Source organism: Megalopta genalis, chromosome 14, assembly GCF_051020955.1.
Source record: "Megalopta genalis isolate 19385.01 chromosome 14, iyMegGena1_principal, whole genome shotgun sequence".
Classification (NCBI taxonomy): Eukaryota; Metazoa; Arthropoda; class Insecta; order Hymenoptera; family Halictidae; genus Megalopta; species Megalopta genalis.
Genome location: NC_135026.1, coordinates 10,599,525 through 10,615,070, shown reverse-complemented (window position 1 = coordinate 10,615,070; position 15,546 = coordinate 10,599,525). Strand labels below are relative to the sequence as shown.

At 29.4% G+C, this 15,546-nt stretch overlaps 4 protein-coding genes across 11 annotated transcripts in view; 2 read left to right on the top strand and 2 right to left on the bottom strand.

The window, feature by feature from the left end:
- The window catches only part of LOC117228485 (dystrophin), a 57,264-nt gene extending 55,254 nt beyond the window's left edge, over positions 1–2,010 (bottom strand). For 2 of the 5 annotated variants that reach the window (XM_076526315.1, XM_076526312.1), the window contains exons 1-2: positions 1,794–2,010; positions 743–934 (exon numbers count right to left, since the gene is read on the bottom strand). In XM_076526315.1, the coding sequence (XP_076382430.1) occupies positions 743–860 (118 nt within the window). In that variant the 5' untranslated portion in view covers positions 861–934; positions 1,794–2,010. The remainder of the gene's footprint in view (positions 1–742; positions 935–1,793) is intronic. The other 3 variants (XM_076526314.1, XM_076526313.1, XM_076526318.1) reach the window with 3 other exon arrangements.
- Positions 2,011–5,012: 3,002 nt separating this feature from the next.
- Positions 5,013–5,667, top strand: Nop10 (Nop10 ribonucleoprotein). Its single transcript, XM_033484227.2, has 3 exons — positions 5,013–5,172; positions 5,376–5,418; positions 5,478–5,667. Exons 1-3 carry the CDS (start codon positions 5,119–5,121, stop codon positions 5,573–5,575), a joined length of 195 nt encoding a protein of 64 aa, XP_033340118.1. The 5' UTR covers positions 5,013–5,118; the 3' UTR covers positions 5,576–5,667.
- A 1,088-nt stretch (positions 5,668–6,755) lies between these two features.
- Positions 6,756–13,346, bottom strand: SIDL (SIDL trafficking protein particle complex subunit 10). Its single transcript, XM_033484245.2, has 12 exons — positions 13,209–13,346; positions 12,560–12,777; positions 12,285–12,478; positions 12,017–12,212; positions 11,831–11,942; positions 11,568–11,755; positions 11,245–11,463; positions 10,400–11,166; positions 9,673–10,339; positions 8,453–8,905; positions 7,918–8,239; positions 6,756–7,810 (listed from the first exon to the last, which is right to left on the bottom strand). The coding sequence occupies exons 1-12, from the start codon at positions 13,285–13,287 to the stop codon at positions 7,686–7,688; spliced, it is 3,540 nt and encodes a 1,179-aa protein (XP_033340136.2). The 5' UTR covers positions 13,288–13,346; the 3' UTR covers positions 6,756–7,685.
- Positions 13,347–13,466: 120 nt separating this feature from the next.
- Polr2M (RNA polymerase II subunit M) lies at positions 13,467–15,339 on the top strand. 4 transcript variants are annotated; one of them, XM_033484247.2, is made up of 5 exons: positions 13,467–13,609; positions 13,966–14,171; positions 14,240–14,495; positions 14,579–14,950; positions 15,038–15,339. In XM_033484247.2, the coding sequence occupies exons 2-5, from the start codon at positions 14,029–14,031 to the stop codon at positions 15,257–15,259; spliced, it is 993 nt and encodes a 330-aa protein (XP_033340138.2). In that variant the 5' UTR covers positions 13,467–13,609; positions 13,966–14,028; the 3' UTR covers positions 15,260–15,339. The 4 variants fall into 4 exon arrangements, with proteins under 4 accessions (XP_033340138.2, XP_033340137.2, XP_033340139.2 ...); XM_033484246.2 differs by lacking the exon at positions 13,467–13,609 and adding an exon at positions 13,638–13,785; XM_033484248.2 differs by lacking the exon at positions 13,467–13,609 and adding an exon at positions 13,843–13,863.
- The last annotated feature ends 207 nt before the right edge of the window (positions 15,340–15,546 follow it).

The window sequence follows — 15,546 nt, the reverse complement described above, 5'->3', positions numbered from 1 at the left end:
TCTATATAACCATAGTTTAATATATATATATATATATATATAATATATAAATGTAGAATTAATAAATGTTAATATACATATATATAATATAAATGTATTAGTAAATGTAAAATTAATAAATGTTAATATATATATATATATATATAATATAAATGTATTAGTAAATGTAAAATTAATAAATGTTAATATATATATAATATAAATGTATTAGTCTATGCATATAATTATACTTCCATCGACATGATGTAATTTACTGTCAGAGACATAAATCCGGCAAAAATACGGAAAGAAAGAATTTGTATACTTTCCATGTTATGAATTGCATTCAAATATATATATGTATTCAAGTGCATTATTATACGAATGCCTGCGTATAGCAACAAAGGATAAATACACACATGTATAACGTACAATGTACAGACATGTATCGAGGCATAAATGTTATGACAGTTTTTTCCCACAAAGTCCACATGATACAAGGTAAAACACGACGCAATACGTAATCATGTTGATCACTTCTATTTATAATTACGTAAATGACATGTGGCGTCAGTATTGGGCGTGCTTGCCCAACGAGCGTATTGCTATTATGCTGTCGGATCTCCATTCGGTCTAATGAGATCCTCCAGTGATATTTTAGTGTTCGTACCGTCCGACATTTCTAAGTCAATTAACATTCTCACTTTCACGAAACGGTTTCTTCTTTACATTGTTCTTGCATTAATCTACGACTAGAACTTACATTTAATGCTGGTGATTTGCTCCTCGACACTCTCACCTTGCCACGGGTCTTCCTCGACTCGAATGATCCAGCGAATTTTCCTCGATTGCATCTGCAAAGGACAGATCCGTTCACCCATCCCGCTTTCCGTTGTCAAATTGTTCTCCGTTCGACACGAATCATTGATCAGGCACAGCGGCGAACTGCACGCGACTAGAGCAGCGGTTCACGATAGATTCAATGTCGGTGTGTCGGTATCGGTGTACGATTATTTTTTTATGGATAGAGCGGTTAAAGATAATGCGAGCCGGAATGCGTTTCCTCGGCTGTAATCATAACTTTGGTGTGCGTACGATTTGACTAGATTTACTTTTTTACCAGAGCCGGACCGCCGTTCGAGACAACATTTGCATAATTTATAAATAGGAATTACAATTCGTAACATTCATGTAGAAAGAAAATAATACAACCGTAAATCTATTTCGAGCTAATTATTCTACATTGATTAATTATATCTCCATATGAATTGACTCTTTACTAGGTCTTAACTAATGCAGCATATTTGATATAATTAATTTACTGTTCTGCAATGTGCCCGTAATTAAATGACTTACACATGTCAAATGTATTACATGTTAATCTAGATATTCACTGTTGCCAAAAGCTTTAGAGTATCTTCTCCGTTCAATTTTGCATCATTACATAGATTATACTTTGTTTACCAAATAAATGCATCGCGATGTTAACTTCGTTTTCGAATTACAATTAAACCCCGTTTCATTGCTACAATAAAAAATACCGTCCATTAAGAAAAGTAACGCGCTCAATGATGCCAAAAATTTTGTTCCTGCCTAAAGATTCACAGCCTATTCGTCATTGAAACACACACGACGGTGATATCGCATGAACGAAACACTGATTTACTGCAAACACACTTCATTCGCAACAGAAGCATAACGTGCTCGAAACTTTTGAACGCGACAATGTACACTGGTGAACGAAATCTGTAAGTAAATTAACATACGATGCTCGGGCAAAGTGGTCGGCGAGGAACCGCCGTGCAAACAATTACCTTTTAAGCCGTGCGGCAGAACATTAGAAAAATGTTCGAAAACGCGAAGCGTTCATTCGGATCGTCAACTGTGTACGCTGTGTCGCGGGCAATACCCGTTTCACACTGACTATGATTTGTCTGTCAACGGAAGTAACACCCTGGGCTGCGACTATCTGTCGGTTCATTGCATCGACCACGCGCGCTTCAACATTGAGTTCGCCAAGAAGAATCATCAGATGTTCTAACACCCACGGTTCTGTCAGTTACACGCTCGGACAATCAGTGCCACCGCCGACGAGATATTCCGGCACGAATACGTTCCGCTCGTAAATTCGTCTCGGTTATTAATTGAAACACGCCATTCATCGTGATACAGGTTGATACAGAGCGCTGAACATAACACCGTCTAACGAATTAACTTTTTTCTTTTTCGCGTCATCGATAACCAGCAGGCAAATGTTCTTGTTCTTATAGATTTTGTTGCACGGAATCGATGATCGTTTCCTTTCGTTACCCTAAATTTTCAATTTTTTCAAACTTCAACCTTCAGAATTATGTCTGTTTCAATCGTCGAAGTTATACAAAGATGTCACGCACAACGATTCTGCAGATTTTTTGCCAGATTTAATTATTTACCAAACATTTAAGTTTTCCTTTTTTTTGTGCAAGAGAGAGAGACACCTTTAATCCAGAAATATTGTTGGATATTTTCCGATTTATTTGGAACATTAAGTGTCTGAGAAAAAACTGTAACTACACCCACGCAGTCTATCGCTCTAGCGGATGCCCTTTCTGTGGACTTATTTCGTTTTCGATCGACGAAATAAAATAATGAGCGAGCTTCAACACCAACGACCAGTTTGTGTCTATTTGCGATACTTATCATTGTGCTTTATTGTAGTATTTACTGCCAAAATCTGCAGCATTTAGCAACTAACATATTAAATTATTATGGTAATAATAACGAAAAATTTTTAAAAATGCATTTTGAAGATCTCGGTAACTTATATGCATGTTGAAAATTGCATCGAAATCGGTTGACCTTGATATCGCGAGAATCGCACTTTCATCCCGATTTTGGACACTTTCGATCAATAAGTGTGAAAAATCTGCAGTTTTAAAAATCTTTTAATGCTTGTATCAAAATTTTTCAAGATAAAGAAAATATCCGACAAAATTGAACCTTTAAAGATTTGCATCTCTGAACGCTGTTTGAACAGCTTTAAATGTTTATATTGTTATTAAGAAACATGCCATTGTCTTTGGCAAATCCACAAAATCGTTGTACATAAAAGTAATTTGTATAGCTCTTCTACAGTAAATGCAAGTATAATTCTTACAGTTGAGGACACAAAATTGGTTTTGGAAAATGTAATCAACTCAATGTATTATTTTCATTCTTTCGGTCTTGAAATGCAACTCGGTTTTTTTATTAGATTTATCAGATTACAAACCTTTATGCACTTGTGATTCATAAAAATTGTCCAAAAAAATACTAAAATACAAAGTTCAATAAAATTTAATACAATTTTTATTAATTTGTACCCCAAAAGAATTATTATCACTGGAAATAAGATTCCATTTGATTTTCTATTCTTCGAATTTGTCGATAAAAATGGTAAATTACATAAACATCCGTAATAATCATTAAATCTAGTATAAAATGACAAAGAAGTAATAAATCGTAAAAATCTCATAAAGTCACATGCAAATAACATGATAACGAAACACAGAGATAAAGTTTCGTAGATGATTTACAGTGTTATTAATAGTTACGTAAAGACAATGTTTCCAACAATTTCTTTGTGAAATATAAAATATAAATATAGCAAAACCGTGTGTTTGACTTCGAACCTGATTTTCCTTAAAACAATGTTTTCGAAATAAATACCAAGAATATCTTAATGGCTAATGAAAAATTTGTTTATGTGATTTATGCATAGAATCTTTTTCATATGAAAGGAAAAGCAAATCATTTTTAAATAGAAAATTTCAATTTTTCTATCTTGTTTTTCTCTTGGAAAAGAATTCAATTTTTTAAATCTTTTATGACATACACTGCGTCCTGAAAAATTTTCAGTTTTTATACATAAGAGTTAATGTAATAAGGAATGTTCAAAATCGTATTGAGAAACCATGTATGTATCTTTTTAGAAGGACAGACTATGTTTACATTGAAACAAAAAATCAGCAAAAAACACTGATTTGTTAGCGTTTCTTAACTGTAACCAACCCTGCAAAGGTCGTTTTTCGTGGATAGATCGCCAGTTTCGTCTTAATAAAGTCTGATTGGAAGTATGCAAATTCGAATATTGAAACTCGTTAAAAATAGAGCCGAACCCACGCATTACAAAATTATTTCATTTTATTATATTTTCCGTTGAAATTTTATGTAATAAAGTGTTCTATTCTGTTTGTTCTACATATAGTTACGAAATAAGAAGAAATCCGTTTTTTTTACTGAATTAAATTTATCCCTTTTTAATAAAATACATATCGTTTTTCGATGAAATCTCAAATATGGCATACTTCATTCATTATTATATTAATTACAATGTATAAAAATAGTTCCGTTCGTCTATTTTAATAAAATATTTTCCTTTTCCATTTTCAGAGAATATTTTAAATAATGCAAATTTTATTTTCTCAACATAACCTTGGACAAATCGTTATAAAATTTTTTACAATTTTATACCAATTACTCGATAGAATTTAATTTGATACAATTTAAAATACAATTTTGTACGCAAACATGTCGCTAATAACCTAGCTGTTGATGCAACGTTAAGCTTTCAAAACAAAAAAGCAAAAAATTTTTACAATATATTATGCTATTATTACAAATAAGGTCAGTTTTATATAAGATTTACACCAAAAAAGAGAACGGTTTTTGATATTATACTTAAAATAAAGTATCATAATGTATACATATATATGTACGTACATAAAACATACATAAATCTAAATAACAATGTACAAAAATTAATTTAATTTAATATATGCTGACAGATAGTAGATACGTAAATACATAAATTGATTTTTGTTCGTTATAAAATCTTTTGAAACATATTCATACAAATATATTTATTAATCTTTTTATATTGTAAACAATTAATTTGAGTACGTACTCATATGTATATATGTCCATATGTTCATGTAAAATGTAAGCTATCGAGTAACCATACAATAATAGCGCATGCGCATATGATGTACCTAATATGTACATATATATATAATGGCATTGATGTACGTTACACACTCAACCACGAGACCACGAGGTGGAAATTGAAACTGATCGTAAAACATAACCTACGCTAGAAAACGTACACATAAAACTGCAAAAATGTATTTGATGTATTATTTATCTGAAGACGGTGAACGAGTGTATACATTGGAGGTATTAAATAAATAATATATTGCTAGAAATTATAAAATTCAGTTTGTATAATTAGTATAAGCATGATACAAGGATTAGTAATAAAAATATTATAAAAGAACTGTACTTTCCCGCTAGTTATTAACATTTATTTAACAAAAATGATTAATTTGCATTGTTATTTATGGATTATTTAGTTTCATTTACATATCTTTTTTTTCCAGAAAATCGATCCAAAGGGAAAACCAACGTTATCAGCGCATCCTGGTAAGGAAAATATATTTTATGTTCTAACGGCATTTATTGAATAATGAGAATGATTTCAGCTCGTTTTTCTCCGGAAGATAAATATTCAAGAGAAAGAATTACATTAAAAAGGAGATATGGTCTCTTACTCATACAACAATCAGTACCATCTTATTAACAATTATTTGTTATTTATAATTAAATGTACCGAAATTCCAGAATAATCAAATTAAATATTAAATGCTAAAATAAATATATATTTTATTCTTATCTCTATTCGGCATTCAATGTTTGTGACTAAGTACAACACCTACCATTTCCTACTTTGATAATAGAAACTACATAATTATGTTACTGGAGACACAAGTTGCTGTAGCAAACTCATATCATTATAAACTAAATTTTAATTTGTATGTAATCAATCATTCTTAACATTTTATACATAATAAATTATATATTCATCTTATTTATTATAAATACCATTTTATTCAGAATTCAGTTACCTTAACATGTACATATAAAAAATAAAAGATATATTTTAATTTATTATACAGTATCTAATGACTTCAAATAGGATACAATTTTATTAGAAAAACATATTAACAGGATTATATCAAAACCACCTTCATTATGTTTTAATCTTAACATTATATGAAAGATGGTTTAAGGTTTTACCACGCTACATATAACTAATAAGAATAAAAGTTTCCTAAACTGATTACATACATAGAATTAGAATATTATTCTAAACGAAAAAGTTTTAACCAATATTTTATAATTCTAGTGTCCTTTAATATATATTCATACTGATTAAAAATTATGTTTATAATGTATATTTTTTTTAGTCAAATATATTATATCACTTTAAGATGATGAATAACAATCTAAGTACACTATTTTATATATTTATATACATATCTTTGTATATATACAATGGAACATGTATACATGTACTTTTTATTCTTTTATCAATTGAAAAGTGATATTTAACATTTTACACAATCATAATTTTAAGAACATCATTAGAAATTAATGCTGTTTTCACTATACATAGTTAAATGTATATAGTCTACTGTTATTCATAATCATAATTATTTATTAATTAATAAATTATATAGAATGTATTGCTCTAAATTACTTTTCGTATTATTTTAAAATATCATTCAAATTAATTACAAATATGTATCCAGTTTTGACATGTTTTCACTATAGGAATTATTGAGTATTATAATTATATATCTTATTTACATAATTTATAACAACACCTGATTAAGAGAAAGAAATCATTTTCTAATTATCATGGCAACATATTGATATTTTATGTAATATCCATTCTCTGAATAACAAATACTACGAAATAAATGTAACATACATAACCTTTATCTTGATCTTTTTACATATACTTATATTTTACATAAACAATCATTACAAAATACATCCTTGTGATGTTTTAATCCTTCTCTAATATTTTCATACAAATCATGTGAATTTGAAATTCTTATTTTGTATTATGAGTATATTGTTGATAAACATTTGTACAAATTTTACAGAATTATATCCAGTAAGAATAATTAAATATTTGATCACCTTGGCTCTAAGGTGATATATTCTCTAAATATCAATTGTCATTAGTAGAAATCAAATTATAGTGAACTTCGTATAGAATACATTATTAAAAAAATAACACATTCAGAATTCAGAGTAGTTATCATATTACATGTACATTATATAAAAATCATAAGTACATGGTTTGAAATAAAAGTAAATTTTGATAACTTATTTTTAAATTGAACCCAAACAAAAGTATATATGAAACAAATATTGTTCAAACAGAATACAAATTATATTATTTTTTAAAGAAACATATTATGTTGTCACATTTCTCTTTTTTATAGATTGCCAAACTAATTACAAAACTTGTAATTTTACACACTACTTACATATTGTCATATATTTACTTTACTTCTTATGGCAAAATTTAAACAAATGATTACCTATTATTGGTACAAATAAGCAACAACGCTTCTCGAAATTTGATTTTGAGACAAGCATCATACTAACATATACCTGTAAGTTAGAGATAAATTTATTGTCTAAAATTCAAATTTCAACGAAAAAATATAAAAACATGAACAAACCACTATAGTGATGATTGAATAGTGAATAATAATATTCAGTATCAAAGAAGTACGCCACAGATAGTATATAAAGGATGATAATCAGCATTGGTACAGTTTGCATCTCTAATGCAATGAATGTATTACATGTTTGTAATATTGTGTGTAGTTTTAATTTGCTTCTGAAGGTGCTGCTGGTAAAACATGAACTTGTTGCGCTTTGCTAGCATTATAAACTTGTCCAGGACTGAATGGTTCTAATCTTGGAACAGAAGCTATTTCGCTCTTACGAATATCTTAAAAAAAAATTAATAAACATTATCAATACTACTATAAGTATATAAACCTCAAACTAAATTTTTTAATAGAGGAAAATATTTATTACGAGCATCGATATACCTACCATTTTTAGACTCTGATGCTGGAATATATCGAGACAATCTAACAACAGGAAGGGGTAAATAACCACTGGTTAATGGCATCACGTCCAATGTGACACTTTGTTTTTCTAAGACTTCCAACGACACAATGCCAGCTGTACGGCCACATACAGCCCACATGGCTTGATCGGCAAGAACTTCATACATTAATTGAGGTGGAGGATTTGGGGTAGGACTGGGTAATATACGTGTTACTGTGAGATAAAGATGGCACATGCTACCAGCACGACAAAATTCACCTCCATTTCCGGTTGGTTCAACTTTTGAAGACACTGTAAACAAAGTCTGGAAAATGATGTTATAAATAATAATTTGTTCGTTTAAAATACTTTGTAAAGTAAGCTCCATAAATATATTTATAAAATCATTTTTATGTTACGTTCATAACAATTAAATTATTAGTAAAAATTAGTACATAAAATTCCCAAACCATTGCAATACATTTAATTAATTTTTAACAGTTAATGTGCAAACAGAAAATATAATTTACAGTCTTACCACATAATCTGTGATATCGAAATTGCATTTGTAAACACTAGATGCTTTTTCCATTCTTTGCAAAGTATGAATATGCAACGGATCATCATTGGTATGCGAATCCTCAGCATCGTTGATTGGTATGTATTTGACATGAAAATCAGTCTTTATAGGCATCATAGATTTCTCATCTTTGCCAATTTCAAGTTCCCACATAAACGAAACATTTATTCCATTGCCTATTATTAATCTCTGACCAGCAATTGGATTTAAGCTTTTAAAATTAATATTTATCGATGTTACTGTTGTTAATTCTGGTTCAGTCAATTGTAAGAGTTGTCTTGTTAGTCCTGTTACAATTATTTGAAGAAATTTTCTTCGTTTTGCTGTGTGAAGTTTCATATTCGACATAAGCGGTGGACCAAAATGTAACGGTATACATTCTTCAATGCCCCATGGACACTGTATGTTCAACTAAAAGAAAGTTATTAGTATTTCAGAAAAATATACATTTAAACGATGTACAATGTAGTCCAGTAACCATTAGAGCTTTAATTTTATTTTAAAAATTATAACAAATGAAAGAACACTCCAAATTTGTAAAACAAAATATTTGTAAAACAAATTTGTATTAATTTGTAAAACAATTATGTGATGAAAATATTTTTTTATACATAGTATTGCTTAGGTGATATTTCTTAGAGCAGAAAAGATATAGTGATCTATTTAAAACAATCAACTTGACTTTCATATCTTTAAAGTGGCTATTTGTAAAACAAATATTATATTCTGTAGTGGCTACTTTTAATAGCTTACATTTTGTTTGAGATATATTCTTTAATTTTTCAAACAATTATAGTTATTCATCTGCTTTATTTAATATACAGTATAAATCTCCTAAACTTGAACTTTACTACCTTGAATTACTTATAAATTAATTGTTACATGCAAAAATGTTCTAAACAAAAATTATAATATAATAAGAGGGAATAAAAGCTCAAAATATAATAGTTACTTTATTGTTATCGTAATTAAAAAACTAGCAAAGCATGTGAGTTCAGAAACTAATAACTAATGTAATAGTTTTTAATGTATATGTCTTAACAGTTTTGTAATGATTGTCACGTTTAAGCCTCCTTCGTTCCTAACTTACTTCTGTTTGAAATATTTGTTTAAATAACAAATAATTTAACAGTAATTCAAGGTAGCAGAGTTATATATATAATCAAAATGGTAGGTACCTTATGTTCCATTGATAAAGCATCCTTCTTTGGTGGTAGCTCAGCCAAAACTTTGAACTGTAACCGTATAGTTTGAAATGGTTCGCAAACTGGCAGTGATATTTCTAGTTCTTTACACATTACTTCTTGTGAATTGGTAACTTGTACTACTAACCCTCTAGATGTACGTAACTTAAGCTTCATATCTTTTGTTACTTTTATACTGCCACTTATTATAATTAATTCTATGTCTTGGATAAGGCCTGCCAATAAATCTCTGCCACATTTCAAAGTAATTGTTGGTTGTGTTTTCGCTACTTCGTAGCATAACCGGGGATTCAAAATAGGTGACAAAAACTCTAATTTTTCTTCGATGACTAATGATAGTTGGCCAACTTTGTAAAAGCCAGGCTGATCAACACGTTTAACCAACGTAAATGTATTCACGCCTGGTTTCATTACAAACTCGTCACATGATAATGCTTTACTAAAATCACCCTTTGCATTTACAGATGGTTTTCTATGTTTTGTACTATCAGAACGTCTCACAACTGGTTTAGTGTTTTTGTGAACAACACTAACTGATGCAAGACTTTTGTCTTCTTTATAATTTGGATACGAATACACTTGTAGTTGAAGCAATCTTGGGTTAAGTGGCTTCATATCTTCAAGGGTACATTTTGATAATCTGAGAAGAATGATTTATAAATTGCTGACTAATAATATTAAGAATATATTTGTGACTTACATTGGAATTGCAGGTTCAGCTGGTGTCTTCAGCCCTTTTTTTATTTTATTCGATGTTGGAGGCTTCTGAATGTCTTCAACAGATATTGATGCTTTGGTGCACTTTACTTCTCTTGGAAATAAACTTCTTATACTGATCTCAATATTAACCACACAATCTTGTACCACTTTGTCCATTACTTTGACCTGCATACTGAGTATTACGAAAGCATATCCAAGTTCTATGAGTAATGGCTGAGGGGAAGCAATCATTTTCATGTAACCAAACATTTCTTCAAAATATGTATTACGAACAGTAATATGCAGCACATCCAAACTAGCAATTGCTCCACTAATTTTTGTGTACTTTTCAACATCGTCCATTCTTTTGTAGCACTGCGCCAATTCTAGTTGAGTATGTGCTGCTAAACGACTCCAACCTTCATCAGTATAAGTTTTTAAAGCATCCAACAAAAATGCTACAGCTTTTTGATTCTCTCCAAGTTCGCAATAAAATTGTGCTAACTCTGTCCCTATTAATCTCGCTGATCGAATGCGCCCTACATGTTTGTAAGTACCCATTGCTAATTCTGCATGTTCAAGATATTGTTTCTTGAAAGCTTCTTTTGAAGAAAGTGCTTCCTTCAATTTATCAGTTGGTGTTAATTTTCCTTCTACTTGTGGTTCAGAATCGCCCATCCCAGCTATAAGATAGACAACTGTGTGCAATTGTTCGCTAGAGGGTTCATTTCCAGGCATTAAACCACATAATTTTCCTAAACTTCCTAACTAAAATAAATTATAGTATCATTTAATCCATAATTTTTATCATTCTTTTACCATTCATATATTACATTTCTAACTTACTTTGTCTCTGGCAAGAGCCCATAGACTGGCTGTATGAAGGGAGCATAGATCTAATTGTTGATTATTATCAATATTATAAGTTGATAATTGGCAGGCTTGCAGTACTTCCAATGCACAAAGGAAAGACCAACACTCAATGGATCCTTCAGGACGTTGAACTTCTAAGATTCGTAATTCACTTAATGTGTTATGTACAAATGACAAGCACCTTTGCGCAACCTAAAGTAAGAGTTATTAAAACATTGATTAAATGTAAGTAAAAGTTTTATAGGCAAATGCCCAATGAGAAATAAGATTAGATTATAGAAAAATTTGATATATACCTCCCATGGTTTATTAAACGCTAATAACATGGCACATTGTCTACTAAATAAATAACTTCTAAGATCTAATAACGATGCTTTACACTCAGCCAGAAGGTATCTTAAATCATGATTTGTACCATTACTTAAATTAACACCTCCCCAATTATTTAAAGGAGTTTGAAACAAATTTAACCAATGGGGAGTGTCTGTAAAAATTTGGAATATATGTTATTATTTAATTATTAGAATACAGACAAAACACAGAAAAAGATTTATTGTACCTCCAACATTCGAATTAAGCACAAATTGTGTAAAGAGAGCATCTAATTCATCATATTGTACTAATGCTTCATCGTATAAGCCTAACATTTGTAGAACAAATGCAAGTTCTTCCTGAAACAAAAATTTTTAGTTACAACCTATAAATTTATGGAGTAATACAAATTAATACAAGTTTACTATTTTACCTGTAATAAAAAATAGTGACAAAAATTCCAAGTTGGATGATTCCTGTTTTCTCGTTGTTCTCTAATCACATCTTCGAAAGCAGACAATGTTTTGTCATATGCTATAAGCATTAATTGACGTATGCGATTAATTAAACCTCTCCATGATTCAGCTGAACGCATCTCTGATTTGACAGAATTTATTACAGAAAAACATCTGTTTGACACACAATATATGTAATGAGAAACAATTTACTAAGCACGATGTATTAATTGTCATTTTTATCACCTGTCTCCGTTTTTAGAAGCAAAATCACTGCGAATTTTGTCTAAGACAGTTGTCCTTGGTAACAGTTTATTAGTTTTCTTTATATCATATGTCTCTACTAAAACAATCATCCAGTCTTGTATATGATACTGTGTTAACGTTTTCAACCAATTATCTATGTCATCTCTAATATTGGTTTTATAAGTATCTACATCCTGGAAATGAAACTTTCACTGTAATTTAAGTAAATTCTTAATTAATACTATATTTATCCGTTATTATATTAATACACTTACAGAACATTCGCTCCAATAAATATGAAATATTGGTTGTTTTATCAGATGACAATCCTTCTTAGATGGAAGAATATCCTTGGAAAATGACACAAAATTTGCCCCAAGTTTGACCTGCTTGATTGGTCTACCAAACGATCTTCGCCATTCAACTGTCTCCGCGGGTATTCCTTGGACCAAACCATTTTCCACTGTAGAGAATAATTTTTCATCTCCTGCATCTATATTTAAAAAAGCATTATACCATCTTGAAATAAAATAAACAGAAACCACATCTGTCTCCCTCAATTATGTCTTTACAATTAAAGTTCATAGTAAATATAAAAATATATTCATAATACAAACAGATAATATTATAAACGCAATGCAATTAACAAAGTCTAAATGAAAAGTTTATTAACCTATTGAAAATAACATATGTTTATTAAGAATTAATAATGATCATTAAAAAAGTTATAATTTCGAAAGAGTTCATTGTTATGTGCTCCAGCGTTCGCAGAGTATAAAAAACCATATTTTAATTACATATACAATAAAAAGAAATGAAATGTCATACAGATTGACAGTTAGTCGAAGGCGTCAATAACAATACATAGCGATGCCATTCTAGGAAAGAGGTTAAATAAATGAATATTTTGATCAATGAACTTACATGTGATAATTGGCTTCGAATCCATAAAGAAATTTGTCTTACGTTCACCATCCACGGACAACCCCCCATTGCAATTCATTTCTAAAGATTGGTAGTTGCTTTGCAAACTTGCTTTCAATCATTACAACTCTACGTCACTTTTACTAGTTTTAATAAAATTACTTTTTAGTTGATTTTGACAGAATATATTTGTTGCCTCAACGTTTTCGATCAATCAAATGAAGATTATTATTCTTATTCGTCACTAGTAAAGAGATATTCGATGACATCTGACAGATTCAACATTTTACTTCGATCACTCAGAACACTCACAAGTTTCATTGAGGTTGGAATTGGATCTTCATTCAACATGTCGTGGAACATCGATTCTTCAAATCTCGATATCTCGTGTATCAACCAAAGTACGTATATACATACATGCTGTACTACAGTTGTTTGTTTGCAACTTGCAACTTCTCTTTGCAAAATAAAACGCTTTTAATTCAAACAACATGGACCATAAAATTCTTGAAAAAAGAATGTAAGAGTAATTTATTAACAATATAGTAATATGAGGAATATAAGAATACATGAAATGGTATGTGTATGCATAATGCAATGTGTAATATTTCATTAAAATAAAATTGTATCGGTTATCGCACACATTTGTAAACAGGTTAAATATTTAATTTTTATTTTTAAACTAATATTATATAAAATACGAATTAATTAAAAATTTCGGGAACAATGAAATATATATTTATTTTAATCTTTACAGATGTACTAAAAAATATCTCAAAATTTATAATTGGTACAACTAACTCAGTAATTGCAGAGAGACATGTTGAAGAAAGTTATTCAGAAAATTCCAGGTGAAATACCACCTCCTTGCACAAAAGAACATCATATAGAAGACTTAGGAAAGAAACAGAAATATGAATTAGAGGAACTGTTGGAAAGACAAAATAAAATTCTTGCTAATAAGTAGGTAAGATATGAAGCAGACAGATCAGTGTTTTCTAATGCATACCTTTTAATACTTTTTTTTTTAGAGCATTTATAATGAAACTTCCTGATAGAGGACAAAAGATTAAAGAATTTTATGACAAAATATTGAAAGAAATAGAACATAAGAATGAAGTTGAGAAAGCAGCTAGTCTTTTATCAAGATTAAATTTAGCATCCGAAGGTAAAGCTGCTATGAATGAACTAGAATGGACAGGCAAATATAGTGAAACGAAAGATACAGTCAAAATCGTTGAACTTGATAGTGACGATGAAGAAGATCCACTGAAAATATTAGCACAAGTTGGTTTTACTTAATAATGATTATTCTATAATTTTCTAAGTAATCTATTTTTACATTTATTGTATATATTTTAAATTATTAGCCCACAGGTTCTGGTGTACACAAAAAGAAAATTATCCATCTACCACCAGAGGAAAGTTTAATTAAACCAGAAGATTTAGCTGAAATAGAATCTTTCAAACAAGAAGAATTTAATGAAGCAGAACACATTAAATATATTCTCAATAAAGTAGAAAATCCTTCAGAAGAGAAAGATAAGAAAAAAGAACCATTTAAGCCATACAAAACTACCAAATCTAATGTACACGATCCAGAAAAGGAGAAACAAAGAAAGACTAATAAAAATTGGGAAGTTACAGCAGCTACACCTCCACTTATAGTTCATGGTGCTGTAAAAGTCATAAATTTGAACGAGTCTTTATCACTACAAAAAGAACATGAAGAAAAACTTCAGGTAATAGCTTTATATTAGACACATATATAATCCTATATTTTTTTATGTGTACAGGATACATTCTTTAATGATTATAATATTTTATAGAAGATTCAAGCCAAACATGCAGCTGAAAAATTAGCAGAACAACTTGGTTTACATACTATTGGACGTCCACCAAAAAATTTAGATACCTATCAGTTACAAGGCGAAAAAGACTCAAATTCATCTTCTACTTCAGAGAATGAAGAAGAAAATGAAGTACATGATGATGAAGATAATGATAAAAGAGGCACAGTTGTTTTTACAGTTGATAGTATAGAACATTAATTCAATCTATTTTATTATAGAAAAGTGTGAATATTATGTAAATCTATTTGTAAATAAATTCATTTATGTTTCTAAAAAGACTTTCAATAAATTTAGATCATTATTACCTTAGAGAAACTTGTAAAATAAAAAAATTTGTATCATTAAAATTGATAAATAGTTAATTGTTATTAAAAATAAAATAGACCGGTAAAAACCTTTTATAATCCTTTATGGCATATTAAAAAGGTAATAAAAATATAAGTGTTTTTCAATATTTTTATCATGTAATCGAACATGTTTGTAAT

Excerpts from the sequence above, each read along its gene's own strand:
- Nop10 (XM_033484227.2), top strand. The coding sequence starts at position 5,119 with ATGTATTTGATGTATTATTTATCTGAAGACGGTGAACGAGTGTATACA. Across the intron at positions 5,173-5,375 it reads AACGAGTGTATACATTGGAG|AAAATCGATCCAAAGGGAAA; the intron begins GTATTAAATAAA and ends TTTTTTTTCCAG. Across the intron at positions 5,419-5,477 it reads AACGTTATCAGCGCATCCTG|CTCGTTTTTCTCCGGAAGAT; the intron begins GTAAGGAAAATA and ends GAATGATTTCAG.
- SIDL (XM_033484245.2), bottom strand. The coding sequence starts at position 13,287 with ATGAATTGCAATGGGGGGTTGTCCGTGGATGGTGAACGTAAGACAAAT. Across the intron at positions 12,213-12,284 it reads GCTTCTAAAAACGGAGACAG|ATGTTTTTCTGTAATAAATT; the intron begins GTGATAAAAATG and ends TGTGTCAAACAG. Across the intron at positions 10,340-10,399 it reads GCTGAACCTGCAATTCCAAT|ATTATCAAAATGTACCCTTG; the intron begins GTAAGTCACAAA and ends CATTCTTCTCAG.
- Polr2M (XM_033484247.2), top strand. The coding sequence starts at position 14,029 with ATGTTGAAGAAAGTTATTCAGAAAATTCCAGGTGAAATACCACCTCCT. Across the intron at positions 14,172-14,239 it reads AATAAAATTCTTGCTAATAA|AGCATTTATAATGAAACTTC; the intron begins GTAGGTAAGATA and ends TTTTTTTTTTAG. Across the intron at positions 14,496-14,578 it reads CACTGAAAATATTAGCACAA|CCCACAGGTTCTGGTGTACA; the intron begins GTTGGTTTTACT and ends TTAAATTATTAG.